General features: G+C 40.9%; 1 protein-coding gene across 1 annotated transcript; it reads right to left on the reverse strand.

Moving 5' to 3' along the window:
- Nucleotides 1-429: 429 nt before the first annotated feature.
- MGST1 (microsomal glutathione S-transferase 1) lies at nucleotides 430-24289 on the reverse strand. The gene is made up of 4 exons (XM_061417733.1): nucleotides 23666-24289; nucleotides 15648-15788; nucleotides 12744-12838; nucleotides 430-1040 (listed from the first exon to the last, which is right to left on the reverse strand). Exons 2-4 carry the CDS (start codon nucleotides 15771-15773, stop codon nucleotides 794-796), a joined length of 468 nt encoding a protein of 155 aa, XP_061273717.1. The 5' UTR covers nucleotides 15774-15788; nucleotides 23666-24289; the 3' UTR covers nucleotides 430-793.
- Nucleotides 24290-25313: the final 1024 nt, after the last annotated feature.

Raw genomic sequence — 25313 nt, forward strand, 5'->3', positions numbered from 1 at the left:
AAGCAGCTCACTTTCAAAATGGTTGGATGGCATCACTGACTCAGTGGACAGGAGTCTGAGCAAACTCCCAGAGATAGTGAAAGACAGGAAAGCCTGATGTGCTACAGTCCATGGGGCCAAAAAGAGTCAGACACGACTTAGCAACTGAACTCAATGGACAGGAATTTGAGCAAACTCCCAGAGATAGTGAAGGACAGGGAAGCCTGGTGTGCTACAGTCCATGGGGCCAAAGAAGAGTCAGACATGACTTAGCAATTGAACAACTTTCAAATTGTTCAGAAAAAACATTGAATGATGGAACTAAAGCAAATATGGCGAAACGTTAACAAGTGGTAAATCTAGGTGAAACATATATAAAAGTTCATGGTACTACTTTTCTGTAGCTTGAAACTTTTGTAAATATTTTGAGAAAAATAAAACTAAATGAAATTATCCTCTGAATTCTTTATTTCATATACCCATTTCATCAACACTGAAATACAGGTTTAACATACCTGTACGTACTCTTTTTAAAGATTTAAAATATGATATGTTGAACAAATGTTACAAATTATAATCAAAATTTATGACAAAGTACTTTATGAATAAGACAAAGGAATTAAAAATTATGTTAAATGTCCTGTGTAAATACAAAATAAGAATAAAGGCTATTGGTGGCATTAATATGCAGATTGGGTTTTCTCTATCTTAATTTCTCTGCTTCCCTCCCACTTAAAATCATAAAAGGATTCATTATAAATTGGAAGTACAGAATTTTTAGAAAATCATTGGATGATGGGTTGTATGATTCTCTTTACAGGTACAGTTTACTCTTCAGCAATCTGTAAGCCATTGAAAGTGTAACTCCATAGCCAATGAAAAAAGCCAAAGCGCGATTTGGCTGGGGAAGGGGTGTCAAATACGCAATCGTGTGGTAGATTCGTGCTCCGACAAAGAGTCTGAAGTGCAGGATGGCTGTAGAGAGGTCTGGACCACTCAAGGAATACAGAAGGCCAATACCAAGAAATGGCACGATGTTTTCAAGGTCATTCAAGTGGGCTCTGTAGAAAAAAAGATGACTTGTAAAACCCTAATTTCAAAATCAGCAGAAATATATTCACTTTCCCCTCTCTTCTGAAACTAAATAGAAGTGTTAATGGATCTTCAACATGCAAAGTAAGATTCATTTTATTTCTCTCAAATTCCCTTGCTTCCCTATCCACTTGGCTGTTATTTAGAATGACTCATTATTTTGTTTCTTTTATTTTCAGTGTATCTCAATATATAAGAAAGAAGGCTTTTTGCACTTCCAAGAATATCAAAAGTGCGTCTACATAATAAAACTCCCATTATTTTTATACATATAAAATATTTTTTTCTTCTGAGGTCTGTACAACAGCAATTCAAGATTCCTCTTATAAAAATTCTTCTTCCCAAAAGCAGAAAATCCTTTGGGTTAGTATTGTTCTTAAGACTCCCCTCACTTGTGCTAGGATGCAAAATGGTCACTGATACCACCCTTGCCCATTCACCCAAGCCACTAGGTTACCAGAAATCAATTTACCAATCTTAATATCAAGAATTCCATTTTCTTCACATACAGATTACAGAATATATAACTAGCCTTTCAAACATGGGAAAAATGTCAGCCAACCTATCCTAAAATTACAAAAGGAATTAGTTAGTAGTGATGGGGCAAAATATACACAAACATGATAGACAATAATAAAGGGAAAGTCATGCATCCTAGATCTGAATTTCATACCACAGCTAGAAAACAGAAAGCGTGGCTTAGACACAACTTTTTCTCCAATTCATGGCACCTCTGGCTACGATCGTGAACACAAGACACGTCAATTACTGACAGGATTTTTTTTTAATATAAAGTGTGTATTTATAAAAAATATATATATTTATAAATATATTTATAAAGTACTTAATTCTCAAACCTGGTAATTCTGTTCTAGTTTCCACAGTTAAAAACTTCTTAAGAATCTAGACTATAAATTGAGATTTTGATAGAACTTGTAAGCTATTGATCAGATCAGATCAGTTGCTCAGTCATGTCCGACTCTTTGCAACCCCATGAATCGCAGCACGCCAGGCCTCCCTGTCCATCACCAATTCCCGGAGTTCACTCAGACTCATGTCCATCGAGTCAGTGATGCCATCCAGCCATCTTATCCTCTGTTGTCCCCTTCTCCTCCTTCCCCCAATTCCTCCCAGCATCAGAGTCTTCTCCAATGAGTCAACTCTTCACATGAGGTGGCCAAAGTACTGGAATTTCAGCTTTAGCATCATTCCTTCCAAAGAAATCCCAGGGCTGATCTCCTTCAGAATGGACTGATTGGATCTCCTTGCAGTCCAAGGGACTCTCAAGAGTCTTCTCCAACACCACAGTTCAAAAGCATCAATTCTTCGGCGCTCAGCCTTCTTCACAGTCCAACTCTCACATCCATACATGACCACAGGAAAAACCATAGCATTGACTAGACGAACCTTTGTTGGCAAAGTAATGTCTCTGCTTTTGAATATGCTGTCTAGGTTGGTCATAACTTTCCTTCCAAGGAGTAAGCGTCTTTTAATTTCACGGCTGCAGTCACCATCTGTAGTGATTCTGGAGCCCAGAAAAATAAAGTCTGACACTGTTTCCACTGTTTCCCCATCTATTTCCCATGAAGTGATGGGACCAGATGCCATGATCTTTGTTTTCTGAATGTTGAGCTTTAAGCCAACTTTTTCACTCTCCACTTTCACCTTCATCAAGAGGTTTTTGAGTTCCTCTTCACTTTCTGCCATAAGGGTGGTGTCATCTGCATATCTGAGGTGATTGATATTTCTCCCGGCAATCTTGATTCCAGTTTGTGTTTCTTCCAGTCCAGCGTTTCTCATGATGTACTCTGCATATAAGTTAAATAAACAGGGTGACAATATACAGCCTTGATGAACTCCTTTTCCTATTTGGAACCAGTCTGTTGCTCCCCGTCCAGTTCTAACTGTTGCTTCCTGACCTGCATACAAATTTCTCAAGAGGCAGATCAGGTGGTCTGGTATTCCCATCTCTTGAAGAATTTTCCACAGTTTATTGTGATCCACACAGTCAAAGGCTTTGGCATAGTCAATAAAGCAGAAATAGATGTTTTTCTGGAACTCTCTTGCTTTTTCTATGATCCAGCGGATGTTGGCAATTTGATCTCTGGTTCCTCTGCCTTTTCTAAATTCAGCTTGAACATCAGGAAGTTCACGGTTCACATATTGCTGAAGCCTGGCTTGGAGAATTTTGAGCATTACTTTACTAGCGTGTGAGATGAGTGCAATTGTGCGGTAGTTTGAGCATTCTTTGGCATTGCCTTTCTTTGGGATTGGAATGAAAACTGACCTTTTCCAGTCCTGTGGCCACTGCTGAGTTTTCCAAATTTGCTGGCATATTGAGTGCAGCACTTTCACAGCATCATCTTTCAGGATTTGGAATATCCCAGCGGCGGCCGGGAGGAGCAACCCACGCCGAGGTCAGGGGCGGCGGCCGGGAGGAGATACCCTACGCCCCAAGCCCAAGGCCAGGGGTGACAGGCGGGAGGAGCTACCCAACGCCCCTAAGCCCGAGGCCAAGGGCGGCGGCGGGGAGGAGCAACCACAGGACAGAGGCCAGGGACGATGGCCGGGAGGACCAACCCCACGTCCAAGGAGCCGTGGCTGCGCTGGCGCAGGAGGGCCTTGAGGAGCGATCCCACATTGAAGGTCAGGAAGGGCAGCGGTGAGGAGATACCCTTTGTCCAAGGTAAGGAGCAATGGCTGCGCTTTGCTGGAGCAGCCGTGAAGATACCCCACGCCCAAGGTAAGAAAAACCCAAGCTATTGATATATATTTCAAAATGAAAGATAGAGACCTGGGTTCAATCCCTGGGTTGGGAAGATCCCCTGGAGAAGGGAAAAGCTACCCATTCTAGTATTCTGGCCTGGAGAATTCCATAGACTATGCAGTGCATGGGGTGGCAAAGAGTCCATTGACTGGACTGAAATTCGACTGAGCGAATTTCACTTTTTTCGATTCATGGGGTCACAAAGAGTCGGACACAACTGAGCAACTGATCTGATTTGATCTGAAAGATCACCATTATCATCTCCTTTCCTTTCTCCTGTTTTCTGTAGATTATCTCTAAGTTCTCCTGACAAACAAAATAACAACATAAAGGCATGCAGAAGGTAACAGTAACTTAGATACATAACAATTTTGAAAGATTTAAATAAACAACCACATGTTCCTAAATAAAGCCAAGACAGAAAGGGTATGAGTATTCTTGTTCCCTCTGTTTTATGGAACAACCCAAGGGTTACTGAAAGCGAGGTGGGCAAGAAAGGGCAGAAACACTATTTTCTACTAAAGATGAGCTCACATCACCAATTACATCAAGGGTATTTGTTTGGATCCTTTGAATTCTCCTGCTGGACCACAGATATTTCTTCACCTCCCATCTAGGCCATGTTACTTTTCTCCTTTACCACATTCTAAAAGGACAGACATTTTTAAAGTTGAGAAAGAACCTATAATGATGAGACCATGTAGAAATCTGTTTGCGCTCAGTTGCTCAGTTGTGTCCAACTCTTTGTGACCCCATGGACTGCAGCCTGTCCATGGATCCTCTGTCCATGGGATTCTCCAGGCAAGAATGCAGGAGTGGGTTGCCATTTCCTCCTCCAAGGGATCTTCCTGACCCAGGGATCGAACCTGTGTCTCTTATGTCTCCTGCACTGGCAGGCAGATTCTTTACCACTGCACTGCCTGGGAAGCCCCAAGTCTATATTAAGCAATTGACAAATAGAATACAGTGTGAAAACAGAGAAGAAAGTCAAGGAAAATTGGGGGTAAATAGCTCCAGTGGTGGGGGTTTGGGGAAGGAAATTCAAGGGCAGGGGTTCCTTGGAACTTACTGGCCTCTCCATTTTTTCTGGCCTCCCTCTATTTTTTTCATTCAGTTCTTTTTCCTTGTCCTCAACCCTCAAAATGGTCTCACAGTATTCCTCACTGTTCTAGTAAGGCCGGTTTTCAACGGAGCCTCACACTGTGTTAATTTATGCCATCTTATATGCTCTTCTTTTTTAATTTTATTTTTTAACTTTTTATTTTATATCGGAGTATAGCCGATTTACAATGTTGTGATAGTTTCAGGTGGACAGCAAAGGGACTCAGCCATACATATACAAGTATTCATTCTCCCCCAAACACCCCTCCCATCCAGGCTGCCACATAATATCGAGCAGAGTTCCCTGTGCTCTACAGCAGGTCCTTGCTGGTTATCCTTTCTAAATATAACAGTGTGTACCTGTCGATCACTCTTCCTTTTAGACCCCACCGCAGACACACCCTCTCCCGGTGAGCATCTGCTGTAGTTCAGTATCACCTTCCCACTGTAACCCTTTCTCTACTCAAACAAAAGAAAGCATCCTAAAGGGGAAGCTTCCTTCATTTCTGTGTCATTCCTAGATGGCTACCAAAATCTAGTAGCAGATGGACATCCACCTTTATGAGCCTTTCTACCAGGGTCTGTTACTTCCTCTCCATCATCCCATGTTCCCATGTCCTTTCTCTTTTGGGCAGATGCCCCTTGGTGCAAGCTTGCTCTGGACTGACCTTAACTCCAGCCCTGCTCTGTGCTCAAGATGCTTCAGTCAGATCAGAACCACTCGGATCTCAGCATCGCCCTGACCTAAACCAGAGTTGCTATACATCATTGAGAACTGTCAGGGGGTGGCCAACCGCAAAAGGAGCTTCACACCAGACCAGCTGACTCCTTTCTCTTACCCAAAGCTCTTTATGCTCATCGTGTAGCAGTGTGTTCAAGTTCCTGCAAAGAAATTTTTCCAAACTCCCATGTTCTCTCATCTCCTTTTTTCCTTCCAAATCCTAACATTCTTCAACTTCTTCCCTTATGAAATATTCCCAAAGACCCTAGGAAGTTATATTTGTATCCTACTACTTAACATCTAATGAGAGATAGCTTTATATCATTCTTTAAGTACCACATGCACGTTAGTCTGCTTTTCAGTGGAAAAGTTATAGACCCCTCAAGGGCAGGGAGTCAGTCTTAAAGCCATTTTACAGCATTCCAATAAAAGGAGTGACAGTGAGACACACAGTAATCTCTCAATAAATGCTTCATTCATGCATTGGAGCCAGAAAGGAATCATCTAGCTTTAAGTTTTATCCCATCCTCCACTTCCTTCAAGAATTCCCAGTGAGTGTCAACTGGACCCCACTGAAAAGTCTCAATAAAGAGGTATTCTCTATTGAGAGACAGAAGTAGGGGCTGAGAAGGGAGAGTGGAAGGCATCTAAAATCCCCAAATTAAACTTCACTGAAGGTAGCTTATTCGAAACATCTCTTCCTAAGTACTAAAACCCTTTTTTTTTCTCTTTTAAATGTTTCACCTTATTTCTTCAGCTGCCCTGGTTTTTATCTTGTTGTAAGGAATGTACATGGGACTTCCCAGGTAGCTCAGTGGTAAAGAATTCACCTGTCAATGCAGGAGATGCAAAAGACGTGGGTTTGATCCCTCAGTCAGGAAGATCCCCTGGAGTAGGAAATGGCAACCCACTCCAGTATTCTTGCCTGGAAAAACCCATGGACAGAGGACCCTGACAGGCTGCAGCCCAAGGGGCTGCAAAGAGTTGGACATGACAGAGCGACTAAGTGTGCGTGTGTGTGCACACATGCACACGCATGCACACACACACACATGGGCAATGTATATAGTCTTGAATTCTTTCTAGAACAATATGGGATAGGATTAAATAAATGCATAATGTAAAAGGCTTTCTAATCATTATTGATTTCCATATGCCCAAAATATAAATAACTTACTTTAGGCTACTTATCTTGACATTTCAACACATATTACTTTATATTTTTAATTAAGGGTCCCATATGTGTAGTGTATATTTTCTCAATATCACATGCCTAAAAGCATAATTTTCATGCCCTTTGTAGCCAAATTCAGTCCCTGTCACCAAAATATGCTAATAGAAACAACTTGATAATTACAAATAGAAGTAATGAAAAAGAAAAATTCTAGGTTAAAAATGGAGAGGGGAGATTGTGGGAACTTTTATTCTGAAAAGTATCTCCAAAAGTGATTTAGTAAATCACTTTGTTAACAGAACTGATCTGATCTCAAAAAATACACCTGGAAACTAGAAGCTTCTCTTTCCTGGAGATTCTTTCTTGCCACATTGAAAAGCCAGTGTCTGATCACCAGGGGGCGCTGTACACACAGTCCCTGCACCTGCTCAAGGGCACTCACTCCTTTCACAACTAACGGCAATTGTTGTCACTAAATTTTATTTGTTGTTCACAATCTGATGAGAAGGTCAGCTTAGATAATGGCTTTCTCCTCTAGAAATACCATCCCATGGGCAAGGAGAGACAGAAGTAGGGGCTGAGAAGGGAGAGTGGAAGGCATCTAAAATCCCCAAATACTATTTCTTTAGCTAAGCTTTCATGGGCATACTGTGGTCCATGGAGTCACAAAGTCAGACACATCTGACTTAGCCACCGAACTTAGCCACCGAACTTAGCCACCGAACAATCTGAACAACAACACGAGTGTAAAGAGAGAAGTTCAGGAGCCCCCTGTGCCACCATCTTGACTGACCTCCCCACTGAAGAATTTCCTCTACTGAGATTCTATTGCCAATCCATCTTTCTAACACGAGAAACACTGAAGTTATGTGCCATCTTCATTTAGTGTTTTCTACTGCACACCTACACTGTGGTGTAATTCTAGACACATTTCACAGGATAAGCAAAATTATATAAAATTAAAGAAGCGGTGAGGAGTTTTCACAGCCATACTTAAACATTTAGATATTTAGTTTTCTGATGAATAGTTAAGATAGGAAACACCATGAATATATTTGACTACACTTCTAAAATTTGGTGAGTATAAATAGATAATGAAATGGAGACTGAAAAAAAAATTTACTTCTCTAATTCAGGTATCAACTGCAGCATCTAATCCCTTTAGAATCAAGATCATATTTGCCTTTTCACTTTTGATTTTCTGGAAAGTCTGAAGCCCCTCCAAAGATTTCTGCAGATTCCCTTATGGTATATAGTCTCAAGATTAACTTAGTCTTCAATCCTGCATTTGTGCACATCTTCATATTCTTCCTTTTGATATAAACTTGGCTCTTTCCTCAACTTTCTCAATAAATCAGTTAGAAAATGTGGATTAAGATTTGTTGTTGTTGTTTAGTCATTAAGTCACTTGCATGCATTAAAAGCTAAGTTGTTATCAACTTAAAATAGACTATTACTAATATAAAACAAGATGTTTTACATAAGACTCAGGGTAACCACCAAGTAAAAACTCATAGTAGATACACAAAAGATAAAAGGAAAGCAATCAAAGCTTACCCTTAGAGAAAAATCACCAAATCACAATGAAAGAGAAAGGAACAAAGGAATTCCAAAACAACGAAGAAAAAAATTAACAAAATGGCAATAAGTACAAGAAGTGAAGTGAAAGTGTTAGTCACTCAGTCATGTCTGACTCTTGGTGACCCCATGGACTGTAGCCCGCCAGGCCCCTCTGTCCTGGGAATTCTGCAGGCAAGAACACTGGAGTGGGTAGCCATTGTCTTCTCCAGGGGATCTTCCCAACTTAGGGATCAAACTCAGGACCCCTGCATTGCATTCAGATTCTTTACCATCTGGGCCACCAGGGAAGCATCAGAAATTACTTTAAATCAAAATGGGCTAACTTCTCCAATCAAATAAGAATGAGTGAACAGACAAAAATAAGACAAGACCTAACAATATGCTGCCTATGAAGAGTTAAAGTCATACATAGACACAAGGTGAAGGAGTAGAAAAAGATATTCCATGCAAAAGGAAGCCAAAAGAAAGCTGAAAAATCTATACTTATATCAAAACAAACTGTAACAAGAGACAAAAAAGTTCATTATATAATGATAAAGGGGATCAAGGCATTAAGAGGACATAACATTGGTAAATATATATGCACCCAACATAGGAAACTTTAATATATAAAGCAAACAGTAACGGATCTGAAGGAGAAATAACAATACCATAATTATAGAGGACTTCAATATCTCATTTTCAACAATGGATAGATCATCTAGAAAGATCACTTAGCTCAGATGGACCTAAAAAACATTTATAGAACTTTACATCCAACAGCAACAGAATATACATTCTTCCCAGGCACACATAGAACATTCTCCAATATAGATCATATCTTAAGCCAAAAAGCAAGTCTTAATAAATTTAAGAAGTGCAAAATCAAGCATTTATTCCAACCACAACAATATGAAACTAGAAATCAATTACAAAAAGAAAACTGGAAAATTCACAAACAAGTCAAAGAAAAAAGAGAAATCAATACTATCTTGAGACAGATAAAGATAGAAACAGAACATACCAAACTCATGAGGACTCAGCAAAGGAAATCTAAGAATGAAGTTTATAGTGATAAATGCCCACATTTAAGAAAAAAATCTCAAATGAACAACCTAACCTGACGTATCAAGAAACTAAAAAAAGAAAAGCAAACTAAGCCCAAAATTAGTAAAGGAAAGAAATAACAAAGATCAGAATAGACATAAAGGAAATAGAAACTAAAAATACAATAGAAAAAATCAATGAAACGAAGAGCTGATTTTTTGGAAGGATAAAATAGACTAACTTTATTGCTGTTGCTGTTTAGTCACTAAGCTGTACCTGACCCTTTGAGTCCCCATGGACTGTAGCCCAGCAGGTTCCTCTGTCCATGGGATCTCCAAGGGAAGAATACTGGAGTGGGTTGCCATTTCCTTCTCCAGGGGATCTTCCCGACCCAGGGATTGAACCTGTCTCCTGCTTGTCAACTGGATTCTTTTCCACTAAGTCACCTGGGGAAGACAAACTTTAAAATAGCATCAAAAAGAATAAAATGCTTAGGAATAAACTTAACCAAAGAGGGGAAGAGCTATATACTGAAAACCATAACATACTGATGAAAGAAATAGAAGAAATATAAATAAATGGAAAGATATTCTCTCCTTATGGACTGGAAAAATTGTTAACACTGTTAAAATGTCCACACAACCCAGAGTAATCTACAGATTCAATGTACTCCCTCTCAAAATCCCAAAGGCATTTTTTGAGAATTTTTTTTTTAAAGTCTGCAAATTTGTGTGAAACCACAAATGACCCTGAATATCCAAGCAATCTTGAGCAATAAAAACAAAGCTGGAGACTTCACACTTCCCGATTTCAAACTACATTACAAAGCTATAGACAACACGTCAGTATTTTTTTGGCATAAAAGCAGACTCACAGATCAATGGAACAGAATAGAGAACCCAAAAATAAACTCAGGCATGTATACTCAATTTTTTACACAGAAGCCAAGAATACACAGCAGGAAAGGGCAGCCTCTGCAGTAAATTGTGTCAGGAAAACTAGATTTCCACATGCAAAAGAAACTGAACCCTATCTTATACCATACACAAAAATCAACTCAAAAATGAATTAAAGACTTGAACATAAGACCTGAAACCATAAAATTTCTAGAGGCAATATAAAGGTTATAAGCTCTTTGACACTGGTCTTGGCAATGATATCTTTGAATTTGACACCAAAAGCAAAAAAAAAAAAAAATAAACAAGTGGGACTACATCAAATCAAAAAGCTCCTGCTCAGCACAAGAAGCCATCAACAAAATTGAAAGGCAAGTTATGTAATGGGAAAAAATATTTGCAAACCTCATATCTGATAAGCAGTTAATATTAAAAATATATAAGGAACTCACAATTTCATAGCCCCAAACTAATAGATAAATAAAATAATCCAATTAAAAAAGGGAGACCCAAATAGCCATTTTTCCAAAGAAGACATCCAAATGGCCAAGAGGTACATGAAAAGGTACTCACCATCACTAATCAGGTGGGTAAATGCAAATCAAAACTAAAATGAGTTATCACATTACACCTATTAAGATGGCTACTGTGAAAAAGGCAAGAGGTAGCAAATACTTGCCAGAATATGGAGAAAAGAGAACTCTTCTACATTGCTGCCAGGAATGTAAACCAGTACAGCCACTATGGAGAACAGTTTGGAAGGTCCTCCCTGGTGACTTAGATGTTAAAAGAATCTGCCTGCAATGCGAGAGACTTGTGTTCAATCCCTGGGTTGGGAAGATACCTGGAGGAGAGCATGGCAGCCCACTCCAGTATTCTTGACTGGAGAATCCTCATAGACAGAGGTGCCTCACGGGCTACAGTCCATGGGGTCACAAAGAGTTGGACACAACTGAGCAACTAAGCACAGCACAGCATAGCACAGAACTTACCTACCATTATCCCAAAAAGATCAGAATATTATTCGGTCTTAAAAAAAAAAAAAAAGGAAATCTTGTCATTTGGATGAACCTGGAGGACATTATGGTGAATGAAATCACTAAGACAGAGAAAGACAAATATTGTATGGTATCATTTATAAATGGAATCTACCAAAAGGAAAAAAGGCTGAACTCATAAGAACAGAAAGTAGTCGTTGCCAGGGGATAGGGGTTGGGGGAAATCTGGAGAGGTTGAGAAAATAGTACTAAGTGTCAGTTATAAGATGAACAAGGTCTGAGGATCTAAAGGATAACACACTGACTACAGCAGATAACACTGTTATTGTGTAACTGTGTAACTGAAAGCTGGGGCTTCCCAGGCGCCACTGTGGTAAAGAAACGGCCTGCCAATGCAGGAGATGCGAGAGATGCGAGTGCAATACCTGGGTCGGGAAGATCCCATGGAGTAGGAAATGGCAACCCTCTCCAGTATTCTTGACTGGAAAATTCCATGGACAGAGGAGGCTGGCGGGTTAAGAGTCCAGGGGGCCACAAAAGAGTCAGACATTACTGAGCAACTGAGCACATAGCACATATAACTGAAAGTTGCTATGAGAGCAGAATTTAAATGTTCTCACCAAAAGAGAGGGGAGGAGAGATGAAATCTGAGAGGTGATGGAAGTGTTAATTAATGAAATTCATTAATTAATGTCAACTAATTCAATGGAAGGACTCCTTAGAAACATATATGTGTATCAAATGACATTGTACACTGCAAATTGTACACTTACAATTTTGTCAATTAAGCTTCAGTAAAGGTGAAAGAAAAAGTTTGTAATTTACATCATTTTATGACAAGGATTAAGAAATATACCTTCAGAACTAGAATTGAATGTGCTTTTAAAATAAGTTTATTAGTGGTATCACTAGGAAGCTGGGTAGATGGTATTTTGGCTTTTTGCTTTTCATTGTTCACTGAATTCTCTGTACATTAAATATAATATCTACAAAGGAGGGAGAGAGAGAGATGATAGGTAGAGATTTCCCAAGTTCATACTTTCCATTTTATACAAAAATACCTAGTTCTTCAAACTTTTACCCAAGCTGACAGTCTCACCTCTGGAGAAAGAGGACAAAAACTGCAAGAATCTACCGTCCTCATTTCACCTCCTACCTGTCATTACTTTTGATAAATCCCTACACAGAACAAAGTCATTACCCCTAACAAAGTGCACAGAAAAGCTAAATTGGAAATACATGCAATCACAGTGATAGTTGGAAACTTCTAGATTGCTAATTTTCTATAATTATACACAGTAGGTAAAATGATTGACTTTTCTTTTTCTTCAAGACCCCAACATCCTCACTTGACTCTGAGACCAACATCCTGTGATCAAATGAGTCATTTCAGGAGACACTGGTTTACCTTCGAACACGTTCCACCCTGTCATCTGTCCGAAGATACTTCTTGGCATTTTCTCCTTTGCCGAAGCCCGCGCAGTCTTCTGGGTTGGCAAAAACCTATTCCAAATACCAAGAAAAAAACAAACCTATTTCAAATACCAAATAACATGGGGCGGGGGGGTACTCTACCTGATATTCATATTTTATCAGAAGAAATACAGGCATCCAAGTTGGTCATTGTGAAAAAAAAATTTTGGGAGCTATAGATCAAACCCAGTGTTAGGAGAAAGAATGTGGATTCTCATGTAGCTTAGTGGTAAAGAATCTGCCTGCCAACATAAGAGACACAGAAAATGCAGGTTTGATCCCTGGGTCCAGAAGATCCCCTGGAGGAGGAAATGGCAACCCACTCCAGTATTCTTGCCTGGGAAATCCCATGAACAGAGGAGCCTGGCAGGCTACAGTCCATAACGTAGCAGAAAGTTGGACACAACTGAGCACATACACACAGGAGAAAGCATCTCTCTTAAAACCTGAATTTTTAATAACAGTGTAAAAAATTTTTAAAGAGAAGCATAAATAAGAACTTAAATAAAAACCAATAAATAAAAAGAGTGAAAAGGCAGCAAAACCAGAAAAAAGTATAATTCTGAGTCCTCATTAAAATAATAAAAAGTTATTATTGTGGTGAACTGGCATTTAATAGTAATGTTGATGCACTTTTCCTGAAGAACATTATTTCCAACTGATTGGCTCATATGAAAGTCATAAGTTTATTTGCCAAAGATACCAGAGAACAGGCATGCAGCATAAAAGAGTGGGGAGAGGTAAAGTGTTTTGTACTTTGTTAGGATATGTGTGCCTCTTTTTCCTCTGAATTAACTAAAACTTTAGGTTGAACAATCCAGTGAAATATAAGAAGCTGAATTGTATTCCGATAAACACCAAGCACATGTTCCAGGGCATATTTGTACATAGTCCTTCCTGTCATTATTATGCTCTTTGAAATGATTTCCCTATCCCTGAAACTTGAAACATGCATTTAAAAATACTTATGTTCCACTATTTAATGATTTATAATAAAGAAAAACATGAACTATAAAATTAGCCTTAATTTAAGCTGAGAAACTTCATAAATATTATAGTATTTTTCTTAATACGACATGAGCATTTATTTCAGATAAAGATGTTGAGGAGAACTGATCAGCTCTTGAGGGCAGATCTGTCTGTCTGGTTCTGAAATAAATGCATGGCACATACTGGATGTTCAATAAAGAGATTTTGAGTAAGTAAATAATGTATTACAACAGAAAGTGCTTGAAATAGGAGTTTAAACCAATCTGAATTTGAATCTCAGCCTCAGGCTTGGTTGGTGTGTAATCTTGGGAAAACTACTGAACCACTCTGATTTTGATTTCCTCATCCATAAAATGGGAAGAGTAATGCTCATCTCACAGGATAATGCTAACAATTATGTAAAATGCTTCCATGACCTGGCACACAGAGTGTCACGGTGCCTAGCATAGATCACTGGCACTTCACAAATTCGAATTCCCTTCCCCTTTTCTTCTAAGACAAGCAACATTTCTGCTGTCCTTGACATCACAGTTTTCTAGAGGATAGTGAGGATCTGGTGGTTGCTCGTTTAGTCTCTCAGCTGTGTCTGACTCTTTTGAGACCACCATGGACCATAGTCCACCAGGCTCCTCTGTCCATGGGATTTCCCAGGCAAGAATACTGGAGTGGGTTGCCATTTCCTGCTCCAGGGGACTTCCTGACTCAGGGATCAAATCCTCATTTCTTATGTCTCCTGCACTGGCAGGTGGATTCTTTACCACTGAGTTAAGACCCGGTAGTAGCAGCCACTTTATAGCCAAGAGGTTTACCCGTGTGGATATGTGCCCCATTAAAATGCAAACATCATTGGGAAGGAATGATACCTCAAGACAGTAATAAGGAAATACCTTAGGGAGGACTATGACTTCTAAATAAAGCAAGGCTCTGGAGGACAGAAACTCAGGACTGGGACCAAGAGAGAGAAATGATGTTTTCCAGAAAGAAGCTGGTGAACAGGCACAGGAGTCACACCAGTAAAAACCATCTAACTGTGTAGCTTTGCTTTACCCATGTCACTGTTGTCACAAAACCAACTTGCATACAGGCTGCGTGCTCAGTCACTCAGTCGTGTCCGACTTTTTCTCGACCCCATGGACTGCAGCCTGCCAGGTTCCTCTGTCCATGGGATTCTGTAGGCTAGAATCCTGGAGTGGGTTGCTATTTTCTCCTCCAGGGATCTGCCTAGACCAGGGGCTGAATCCATGTCTCTTGCATCTCCTGCACTGCAGGCGGATTCTTTTCTACTGAGCCATCAGGGAAGCTCTACCCCTCTATATCGGTTATGTGTTTCAAAACTTTCTACCACCTTCCCCAAGCCTCCATTAAAAAAAAAAATTGTTATAATGCTGGGTAGAAATACTATTCACTTAAGAAATCATAACAACACAGAATTCAAATGCCTTGTCCCAATCATAGAGACTCTCTTGATAACAATAAGAACTTAATTCTGTGCCCTAAGGCATATCCCTGATCTGTAATAGAGCTGAAAACATCAATTCACTGTCTAGAAAGTGACTATTTTCTAAGCTCTAGTTAGCAAAATTAACTTCAATATCACAAAGTTTCCTTGAAAAATCTGATACTTCAGAAATCTCATATGCTAACTGAACAATAAAAACAAACAACCATTTACTGATTTCTGGGAGAAACTACCTATTCTGTAAATATATCAGAACCACTTGAACTAAATGACTGCATATTCATTTACAGTATTAAACAATATGCCATTGGGTTTCACAAAAAAAAAAAAAATATAAGAAAATTGCTTTCCAGAATCCCAACTGTTAAAATACTGCCTCCCATGTCTTACCTTTCTTGTCAGTCTATAGAATGCAGTTGCAGTGCTCATAAACATCATTTTTGAAAGCACAATCGTCGTGTAGGAGGCAAAGGCCATGAATACTTCATTCTCCATTAGCTGTGAAAGGTTGGCCATTTTTTGGATTTTGGTCTGGAATGTTAAAAAGATTTTAGATAAGATAGGAAAAAACAGATATAAATACCCCCAAATAACTTGATGGTCACTTGGTGTCCTTATACTACAGTATTAACCACATTGTTCTTGAAAATATTTTGAGTTATTTGAAGAAAAAATAATCATTTAGATTTTTTTTAATGAATAGTATCATGTTTTTTTTTTTAGTTCTTTTTTTTTCCATTTTAATCATTTATTTAAGTTACTCTTTTTATGTAAGTCAAGAAATACAAATAGTCTTTGCTCTTATCCATGGTGTTCTTTTTTTTTAATTTGTTTTTATTAGAGTATAGCTGCTTTACTCTTGCCTGGAAAATCCCATGGACGGAGGATCCTGGTAGGCTACAGTCCATGGGGTTGCTAAGAGTTGGACTCGACTGAGCGACTTCACTTTCACTTTTCACTTTCATGCATTGGAGAAGGAAATGGCAAGCCACTCTGGTGTTCTGGCTTGGAGAATCCCAGGGACAGGGGAGCCTGTGGGGTCACACAGAGTCGGACACAACTGAAGCGATTTAGCAGCAGCAGCAGCAGCAGCAGCTGCTTTACAATGTCGTATTAATTTCTGCTGCTGCTGCTGCTAAAGCGCTTCAGTCGTGTCCAACTCTGTGCGACCCCATAGACGGCAGCCCACCAGGCTCCCCCGTCCCTGGGATTCTCCAGGCAAGAGTACTGGAGTGGGTTTCCATTGCCTTCTCCGGTATTAATTTCTAGTGTACAGCAAAGTGAATCAGCTATACCTATTCATACAGCCACTCTTTTTTTGGATTCCCTTCCCATTTAGGTCACAACTAAACACTAAGTAGAGTTCCCTGTGCTGTAGAGTAGGCTCTCATTCATTAGTCATCTATTTTATACATAGTATCAATAGTGTATATATGTCAGTCCTAATCTCCCAATTCATCTCACCCCCTCCCTGGTTTTTTCTGGTTCTATATTATTAAGCTTGAACATATCAAACAAGTACTGTGTGAAAATGAAAATATAGGGGTTATCACAAGCAAATATACACAGGTTAACTTCACTAAAGCTAGAATAAAATTATATTTTGCATCAAGATGAGCCACAAATTGGACACAAACCAGAATCCATGAATCTCTTTCAAAACATCAGACTATGTACATAGTAGTACCATTAATGTTTGAGTAGAAATGCCTAAGTTCTCATACACGCCCTTCTTTATAAATCCAGTTCACAACCTTTTGTCATTTCAGTGGTAATCAAGATCTCAGACTCCAGGATTTGAATTCCAGTCACATCATTTGGTTATTGTCTTTGCTTGAGAGATTTAGCCTCTGTGAACTGGATTTGTTCATTGGTAAGATAGGAATAGTTGTTGTTCAGCAGTTACTAACTCATGTCCAACTCTGCAACCCCACGGACTGCAGCACGCCAGGCTTCCCTGTCCTTCACCATCTCCGGGAGTTTGCTCAAACTGAGGTACATTGCATCGGTGATGCTATCCAACCATCTCATCCTCTGTCCCCGCCATTTTCCTCCTGCCCTCAGTCTTTCCCAGCATCAGGGTCTTTTCCAATGAGTTGGCATCTCCCAACTTAGTGGGTTATTGTCAAGATTTAAGTGAGATAACATGTGGAACATACCTAGCACAGTGCCAGGTCCATGAAAACCCTCAATAAAGCTTATTATCTCCTTATCATGATCATCACTATCACCATGACCAGGGTCCTCATTCACACCAACACAAGTGAAGAGGGTGAAACAGGATAATGGAAACAAAATAAAAGGCTTGCAAATGTGGGGGGAGAAATAAGCATTTATGATACTTTCATAGAAGGGACAAGGGGAGGAGGATTAGCTTTACAAAACTCTTCAAGTCACTTCATATTCTATATTTACTCCCATCGAAAAGCTGTCAAGAGTAAATGGAATGTAACTCCCTGAATCTAGAGTTGGAAGAGTAACTGGGGAAGTGCTCAGGAGGAGGAAGAAGGGGTGCACAGATGATACTCAAATCCAAGTGGGTAAGAATTTCGGAAAAAGCTCAAAGTCTGCACTATCTGACATTCTTTTTAACCTCCTCTGTTCTATGATCAGCCCCACTACTACACCTTCTCTTTCTTCCACATAAACACACATCTTTTATCATGAGTGCATATGTGCATGCATGCTAAGTCGCTTCAGTCATGTCCAGTTCTCTGCAACCCTATGGACTGTAGCCCGCCAGGCTCCACTGTTCATGGGATTCTCCAGGCAAGAATACTGGAGTGGGTTGTTGTGCCCTTCTCCAGGGGATCTTCCCGACCCAGGGATCAAACCCGAGTCTCTTACGTCTCCTGCGTTGGCAGGTGGGTTCTTTGCTACTAGTGCCACCTGGGAAGCCCATCTTTTCTCATACCCAAGCTTAAACACCATTTTACTGGCTTAGCATGGAGTGTTGCCTCTTGCAGACATATCTGTTCCTGCCTTTAAAACTCAACCCCTGCATGCAACCTATTTAGAGAAATTATTCTAATCATTTTATCCATCTACCAAAAATCTATAAACCTATATATCTTTCCAGACTCTGCTACTGGTCATCCAGTTGTCTGTATGTTACTGTTGAATGTGACAAGTCTATATATATGTCTATATATATATATAATACATATATATTTAATTTTATAAGACTTGGCTATATTATACCATGCACTTTATGTGCATTACCTTACATAATTTCTATAAGACTATAATCCTCATGAGTATATCTATTCTACAGATGAAAAAAAATGGAAATTAGAGATATTGAGCAGCCACACTGGGAGAAGAACCCAAGTCTCTGATCTCACATCTCATAAACCAACCACACTGCACTGTCTCCTTCAAGAGACTGCAAACTGCTTAATTCTGATTCAGCTAACATTGAGTGAATGCCTATCCTGCCCCTACCCTACACCTGCCCCAGTGCCAGCACCCATTCTACCAGTTATCTTCCTTCTTCTTCCAATTATACTACGAGGTAAGTATTAGTCCCATTTTGGAAATAAAAACCCAAAGCTTCCTAAGCAATCTCTAGTTTGAAAGGTAGGCTAAAAATAGCCTCCTTGGGTTCAGGCAAATAGAAATGTACAGTTAACCCTTGAACAACACAGATCTGAATCATGTGGATCTACTTATATTTGGATTTTTTTCGATACTAAATACCAGAGTGTTACACAATCAGTAGTTGGTTGAATCTGCAGATGCAGAGCCATGGATATAGAGGAACTGTGTATAAGGAGGGGGTGACTATAAGTTATACGTGGATTCTCACCTACCCATAGGATAGGTCCCCAACCCCCATGATGTTCAAGGATCAGCTGCATTTAGCTTAAACACTCACACACACACACACACACACACACACACAGTAGCAAATTAATCCACCTCCACAAGTCAGTAGTCTTGAAAGCAAGTATGATAGATTCTGCCAGCTAAAGACTGTCACTTGCCATCTGATTCTATGAGAATCTTTATCATGCCCTGAAAGGAGTTCAGAGGTTATCTGAAAGAAGTCACCCTGTGTTCTAGGAAAACTGGCAAAACTGGCTTTCAGATAGTTAGACATTTTCCGGGAGAAACTTTTATGAGCCAGATTTATTGTATCTTCTCATACCTAGAAAAGCACTAAAATCATTAATGGAGACATCTATTCCTCATAACCAGCAGCAACCTTCTACCAAGATCTGGGTTTGACTGCACATACCCCCTTTACCAAATCATTTATATACTGACTTCTCCATCTACCTCTTTAGAGAAGTTCCTCAGCTTTAGAGAAGCTAGCTGAGGGGCTGTCTCCTGGACTACAGTCCTCAGTAAGCCTCAACAAAAACTGAACTCATAGCTCTCACATTATGTTTTTTTCAGTCCACATTTCTCAGTGCAAGATAATATTATACTTTTAGTAACATTTTTAAAGATTTTTCTTTTTTTTTTTTTTGCTGTGGATTTTCTTCCCAACCTGTTGCTGGGCAAAGAACCAGTTGTTAAAACACTGGTTCTGTTTTATGGGGCTTTTTTTTTTTTTTTTTTTTGGCCACCAAGGCATGTGAGATCTTAGTGCCCCACCCCTGACAGGGATCAAACCCACACCTGCCTACATGGCAAAGTCTCAACCTCTAGACTGCCAGGAAGCCTTCACCCCTTGCTTTTCGCAACATTTAATGTATCTACTATTGTTCTAGTATGGGGGTGGGGAGGAGTCACCAATAAACTGCATTCTTCTTCACAGTACTGCTACTGCTAAATCACTTCAGTCGTGTCCGACTCTGTGCGACCCCATAGACGGCAGCCCACCAGGCTCCCTCGTCCCTGGGATTCTCCAGGCAAGAACACTGGAGTGGGTCGCCATTTCCTTCTCCAATGCATGAAAGTGAAAAGTGAAAGTGAAGTCGCTCAGTCGTGTCCGACCCTCAGCGACCCCATGGACTGCAGCCTTCCAGGCTCCTCCGTCCATGGGATTTCCGAGGCAAGAGTACTGGAGTGGGGTGCCATTGCCTTCTCCGACTTCACAGTGCACTTGGAGTAATTAGCTTAATAAGGAATCCCTAAATCCTATGTCTCTGGACAGACACAGCAGGGAGGTTAATTAAAAAAAAAAAAAACAAGAAAAGTTTATCAAGTAGGAGGTGCTACCATCCAACCCTAGTTTTAAAAGTCAACAGGTTTTGGTAGGTCTTCACCAATGTTCTCAGAATGAAATGCATTTAGCAGTGAAAGAAAAGTTGAGAAGATGGTTTTCTCTCAGTAAACATGGGTATTGAAAGAGTGGAGAAAAGGTGGAAGACTTTCAGACTGTTGCTGGGAAAAGAACACAAAATCTTGAGCAGTTGGGGACAAAGGTCAACGGCAGGATTTTTTTTTTTTTTTTCCCCTCTAAATGTGAACAATGCACAAAGTGTACTTCACAGAGAGAATTTCTCAATCCCCAAGAATGTGGCTTAGCTCCTCCAGTCTGTGGTTTTGGGAGATGGCCAATACTGAGCTCCTGACACTGCACTCTGTGGGCCCACAAATCGCCTCTGAGGATGGACGTGATCCACTCCCAGCACATCTGAGGGTGGGGTAAGCAGAGCTAAAGGTAAGACATTAAGAAATAGGAGTAATTTATAGCATAAAATTAGGTGGCGCTAATCTAGACTTTTTTTTTCAAGGTTTATTTGTTGATAGCTGCCTTGAACTTGCACCATGCCATTGCACTGCACTCCAAAAAGAAGTTACTAGAAACTTTGTTCATGAAAGATCATCGAGAGAGGAGAGCGGTAGAGCAGTAATAATAATAATTCAGAAGTTAAAGTGTTCAGTGGTTTGAGTGGTCAAGGAATGCAGTAGAAATTTTCTAAGAAAAGTAAGCAGAGCAAAACATGAAACTTGGTGATGAGTTACAGAAATTATTCCAGTGATGAATTCTATTTGGACAGTGTGTTGTCCCTTTCATTGGTTGGCATAATAGAGAATATATGTACCTATCTCACCAGAGAAGGGGACTCAGTCACCTAATGTGGAGGGGGTGCCTTTACAAAGGACAAAGACAGGCTCCAGAACTAGATGTAGTGGATCCAATTCTGTCATTTACCAGCTGTGATTAACGAATCTTCCCTGCAACATGAGGTTAATAAAACCTCCTACCTCACAAAACTCTTGGGAGGATTAAGTGAATAGAGCATAAAGTGGGGAGTCTGGGAAAGAGTGGATGTGTGCCTATGAGTGGCTGGGTCCCTTCCCTGTTTGCCTGGAACTGTCACAGCATTGTTAATTGGCTATGCCGTGGTACAAAATAAAAAGTTTGAAATAAAAAAATGAAAAAAGAAAGGCAGTGGGATCTGGTAAGTGCTAGGTAAGTATTTGGTGAATAAATAAGCCCTTACCTTGGCACTGTTCTAAGCATTGAGGATACAATTTCAGAGTTTTCAAAGGCCATAGCATTATCTCTCTTGAGAACTTGGAGAAATTCAAGTAGTCAGAGCAAATATTCATCTCTACCTTGAACATATAACGAAACTGAGACCCAGAGAGGTAGAATTAGTAATCTGACCCAAATTCACAGTGGAGGGCCCAAGACTGGAACCCAGTTTTCTCTAATATTGGACCTGTAGGCTATCCCCCATCAAGGAGAATTCTGGACTACCCTGGTCTTCTGGGGAATTCTTTCTGTCAAATCCCCTTCCTGTTTTATCCCCCTCACTCTCCCCCTAGAATCCCACCCCCACCCCTTATTGTCTATCACAGTTTAGTGACAGATACTATTAACTGAGAAATAGCCCGCTTCTCTTTATAGACTCTTGGCCAAAAAGAGCAAAGTTCTCTTATTTATGGCGGCCTTTCTCCATCAATATTGTGCAACACAGAAAATGTGAGCACACATTCCCATGGTCAGGACTCTGCGATTTCAGACCTTCTTAAAGCAACAGAACACTGCCCGTGAGATAAAGAGAAAAGACAGTTCAGTGGTCTCCTTGCTGTTTGTGAGTTCTAGAATTTATGGAAAAGACTGAGTGACTGCAGACATGGCCCCCTATGCTTCAGGGCCCAGGTGTTCGGGGTGAGGGTGGGGGGAATGCTGCTGGGCTGTGGGGGGAGGGGGACTATGCTCAGGAAACTATGCTGACCTCCTTTTCTAGTCTCAGCATTAAAGAAACTCCACTCTCAAACCCTCAGAAAAACCGCCCCTGCCACAGAAAGTAATATGCAAATTTGGACTGATTTGCTATTTTTCAAAGATGGTCAACACACACACACACACACAGGCCTCTTACTTTGGAAACTTCAGAAGACAGCAAAACTCAATACCAGCCTAATTCCCCAAGAACTCAAAAGGTGTGTCTTCTTTGGTATTCACAGCAGGCTAGGGCTCTGAGAACACTGGGCTGGCCTGGTTTAAAGCCTGTTAGCTGGGGGTCTGGACAAGTTTCCAAAGGCTATTCAATAATGTTTGATGACAGCCCACTTGGCACTTTCTTAGAGAGTAAACAGCAGAGGGAAAAGGAGAAAATAAAAAGTGGTGTCAGGACTACCAAAAGGGCTTGTGACTATTTCAAAGAACGCCGCAGCAGGGAGATAGAATCTGCAGGCACCCTGGCCCCCACCGCCCAAGTGCAGCAATGGCAGTCACAGATGAGGCCTTAACTCCCAGGGAAGGGCTCCTCTCTCCTCTACTCCTTCCACATGGCTTCCACCTCCAGACTGGGCTCCCCCCACCCACCCCCACAGTTGAGAACCTTCCCAAGGGGTTTGATCCTTAGCTTTCCAGTCAACTGACTGCTGCTGCTGCTGCTGCCAAGTTGCTTCAGTCATGTCTGACTCTGTGGTATCTAATTCATCTAATAGGATCTGATTCAGGTCATGCTGCACTTTGTTCATTATTACTATTATTTTTACCTTGCTGATGTTTCTCTGGCCTGTCAAAGTGAACCAAGAAAAGCAAGTTCTATCTTTCAGGCGATGCAAAGGCCAGTTTGTCCTGGATCTCAGAAGTTCTGCAGGATTTTACCCCCTTAGGATGAACAGAAGTTTCTTAAACTGCAGCCATTCCTCGATTGTTGTTACATGAGCTCACGTTTTACTCCCCCAAAGCTCAACTGGCGCCCTTTCCAAGTGGATGCTCCCTTGGCTTGAGAATTCAAAGTAGGTAAATCATCACTTAAACACAAAAAGAATTATTCTCTCAAGTTTTAATCCTGGAGTTTGACAGTTTATCTACGGGGTTGGGGGGTAAAGGAACGAAACTCCCTTTTAAAAGTAGTGGATTGAAAAGCAAACTTTTAGCAGTTACTCTGTGCAAACAAGTTTCAGGTCGGCAGAGATACCCCAAGCCTGCACCTGCCACCCCGGCCCCCTTCCCGGCGCCACCCTCTCTCTTCTCACCCTCTACTTACACACCACTCCCGAGCAGGTGCTGTGAATCTGAGCAGGAGAAAGACCACGAGCCGGTCCCAGAAGCGCGTCGCGCGGGAGCTGTGGGACTTTTCACTGCGCGGGGCTGGCGGGACACAGAGGCCACGCCCCCTCTGGTTAATTTCCTCTGCTTTTGGCTCCGGGTAGCTGAAAGCCCTCGGGTCGACCTCGCCCAAACTCCTCCCCTAAGTCGCCTGATTTTTCTCTCTCGGAGTAACCGCCGCCCATCGGTTGCGCTTTCGGAACTCTTTCTTTTCCCCGCGGGCGGAAGCTCTCAACTGCAAAGGCCACTTTCTCGCTGCAGCGCCTGGGGACCTTTCAAGTTTATGCAGTTGCAATTTTTAAAGGTTTCAGTGTTGAAACCACTGAAAGCTTTAGAGAAGGTTTAAATCTAGGGAGCGGGGCAAGGAAGGAACCTGATTAGAAGTCGCTGATACTTCTGTTGAACTTTGCTTTCCCTGCTTCGAAAGGCTGGCACTGACAACGATGTAACCTTTGGTGTAGATTACCTAAAAGTCTTCCAAATCAGTGATCCTGGACAATTTGCTTCCCCACTCTGAACAGAAAGGGTTCAGAGGAAGAAATTAAACTGGGTCAGCTCTTACACAATCAGCTTAGTATAGCTTTTGTAAAGACTTAAGGGGAGTGTTTAAGAAAGGTGTAGTTATTCCAATACCAGTATCTAGGCTGCAAGGAGATCAAATCAGTCAATCCTAAAGCAGATCACAGTCCTGAATATTCATTGGAAGGACTGATGCTAAAGCTGAAGCTCTAATACTTTGGCCACCTGATGTAAAGAGCCCACTCATTGGAAAAGACCCTGATGCTGGGAAAGATTGAGGGCAAGAGTAGAAGGGGACAACATAGGGTGAGACGGCTAGATGGCATCACTGACTCAAAGGACATGAGTTTGAGCTAACTCCAGGAGAGAGTGGAGGACAGAGGAGCCTGGCGTGCTGCAGTCCATGGGGTTGCAAAAAGTCTGACACAACTTAGCAACTGAATGACAACAACATCTCAAGCCTCCTTGTCCCACAACAGTATTTATGGATGTAACTTCAGTCAACTACAAATTGGCACTTGCCATTGGCACTTAATAAACTGTGGAAAATTCTGAAAGAGATGGGAATACCAGACCACCTGACCTGCCTCTTGAGAAATCTGTATGCAGGTCAGGAAGCAACAGTTAGAACTGGACATGGAACAACAGACTGGTTCCAAATAGAAAAAGGAGTACGTCAAGGCTGTATATCGTCACCCTGTTTATTTAACTTATATGCAGAGTACATCATGAGAAACGCTGGACTGGAAGAAACACAAGCTGGAATCAAGATTGCCAGGAGAAATATCAATAACCTCAGATATGCAGATGACACCACCCTTATGGCAGAAAGTGAAGAGGAACTCAAAAGCCTCTTGATGAAGGTGAAAGTGGAGAGTGAAAAAGTTGGCTTAAAGCTCAACATTCAGAAAATGAAGATCATGGCATCCGGTCCCATCACTTCATGGGAAATAGATGGGGAAACAGTGGAAACAGTGTCAGACTTTATTTTTGGGGGCTCCAAAATCACTACAGATGGTGACTCCAGCCATGAAATTAAAAGACGCTTACTCCTTGGAAGGAAAGTT

This window comes from Bos javanicus, chromosome 5, assembly GCF_032452875.1.
Source record: "Bos javanicus breed banteng chromosome 5, ARS-OSU_banteng_1.0, whole genome shotgun sequence".
Lineage (NCBI taxonomy): Eukaryota > Metazoa > Chordata > Mammalia > Artiodactyla > Bovidae > Bos > Bos javanicus.

What these genes read in the sequence shown, in the direction of transcription:
- MGST1 (XM_061417733.1), bottom strand. Translation starts at nt 15,773, where the DNA reads ATGGCCAACCTTTCACAGCTAATGGAGAATGAAGTATTCATGGCCTTT. An exon ending in TCTATAGACTGACAAGAAAG is followed by an intron (nt 12,839 to 15,647) that starts GTAAGACATGGG and finishes TATTTGGAATAG; the next exon opens with GTTTTTGCCAACCCAGAAGA. An exon ending in AGGGTGGAACGTGTTCGAAG is followed by an intron (nt 1,041 to 12,743) that starts GTAAACCAGTGT and finishes TTTTTTCTACAG; the next exon opens with AGCCCACTTGAATGACCTTG.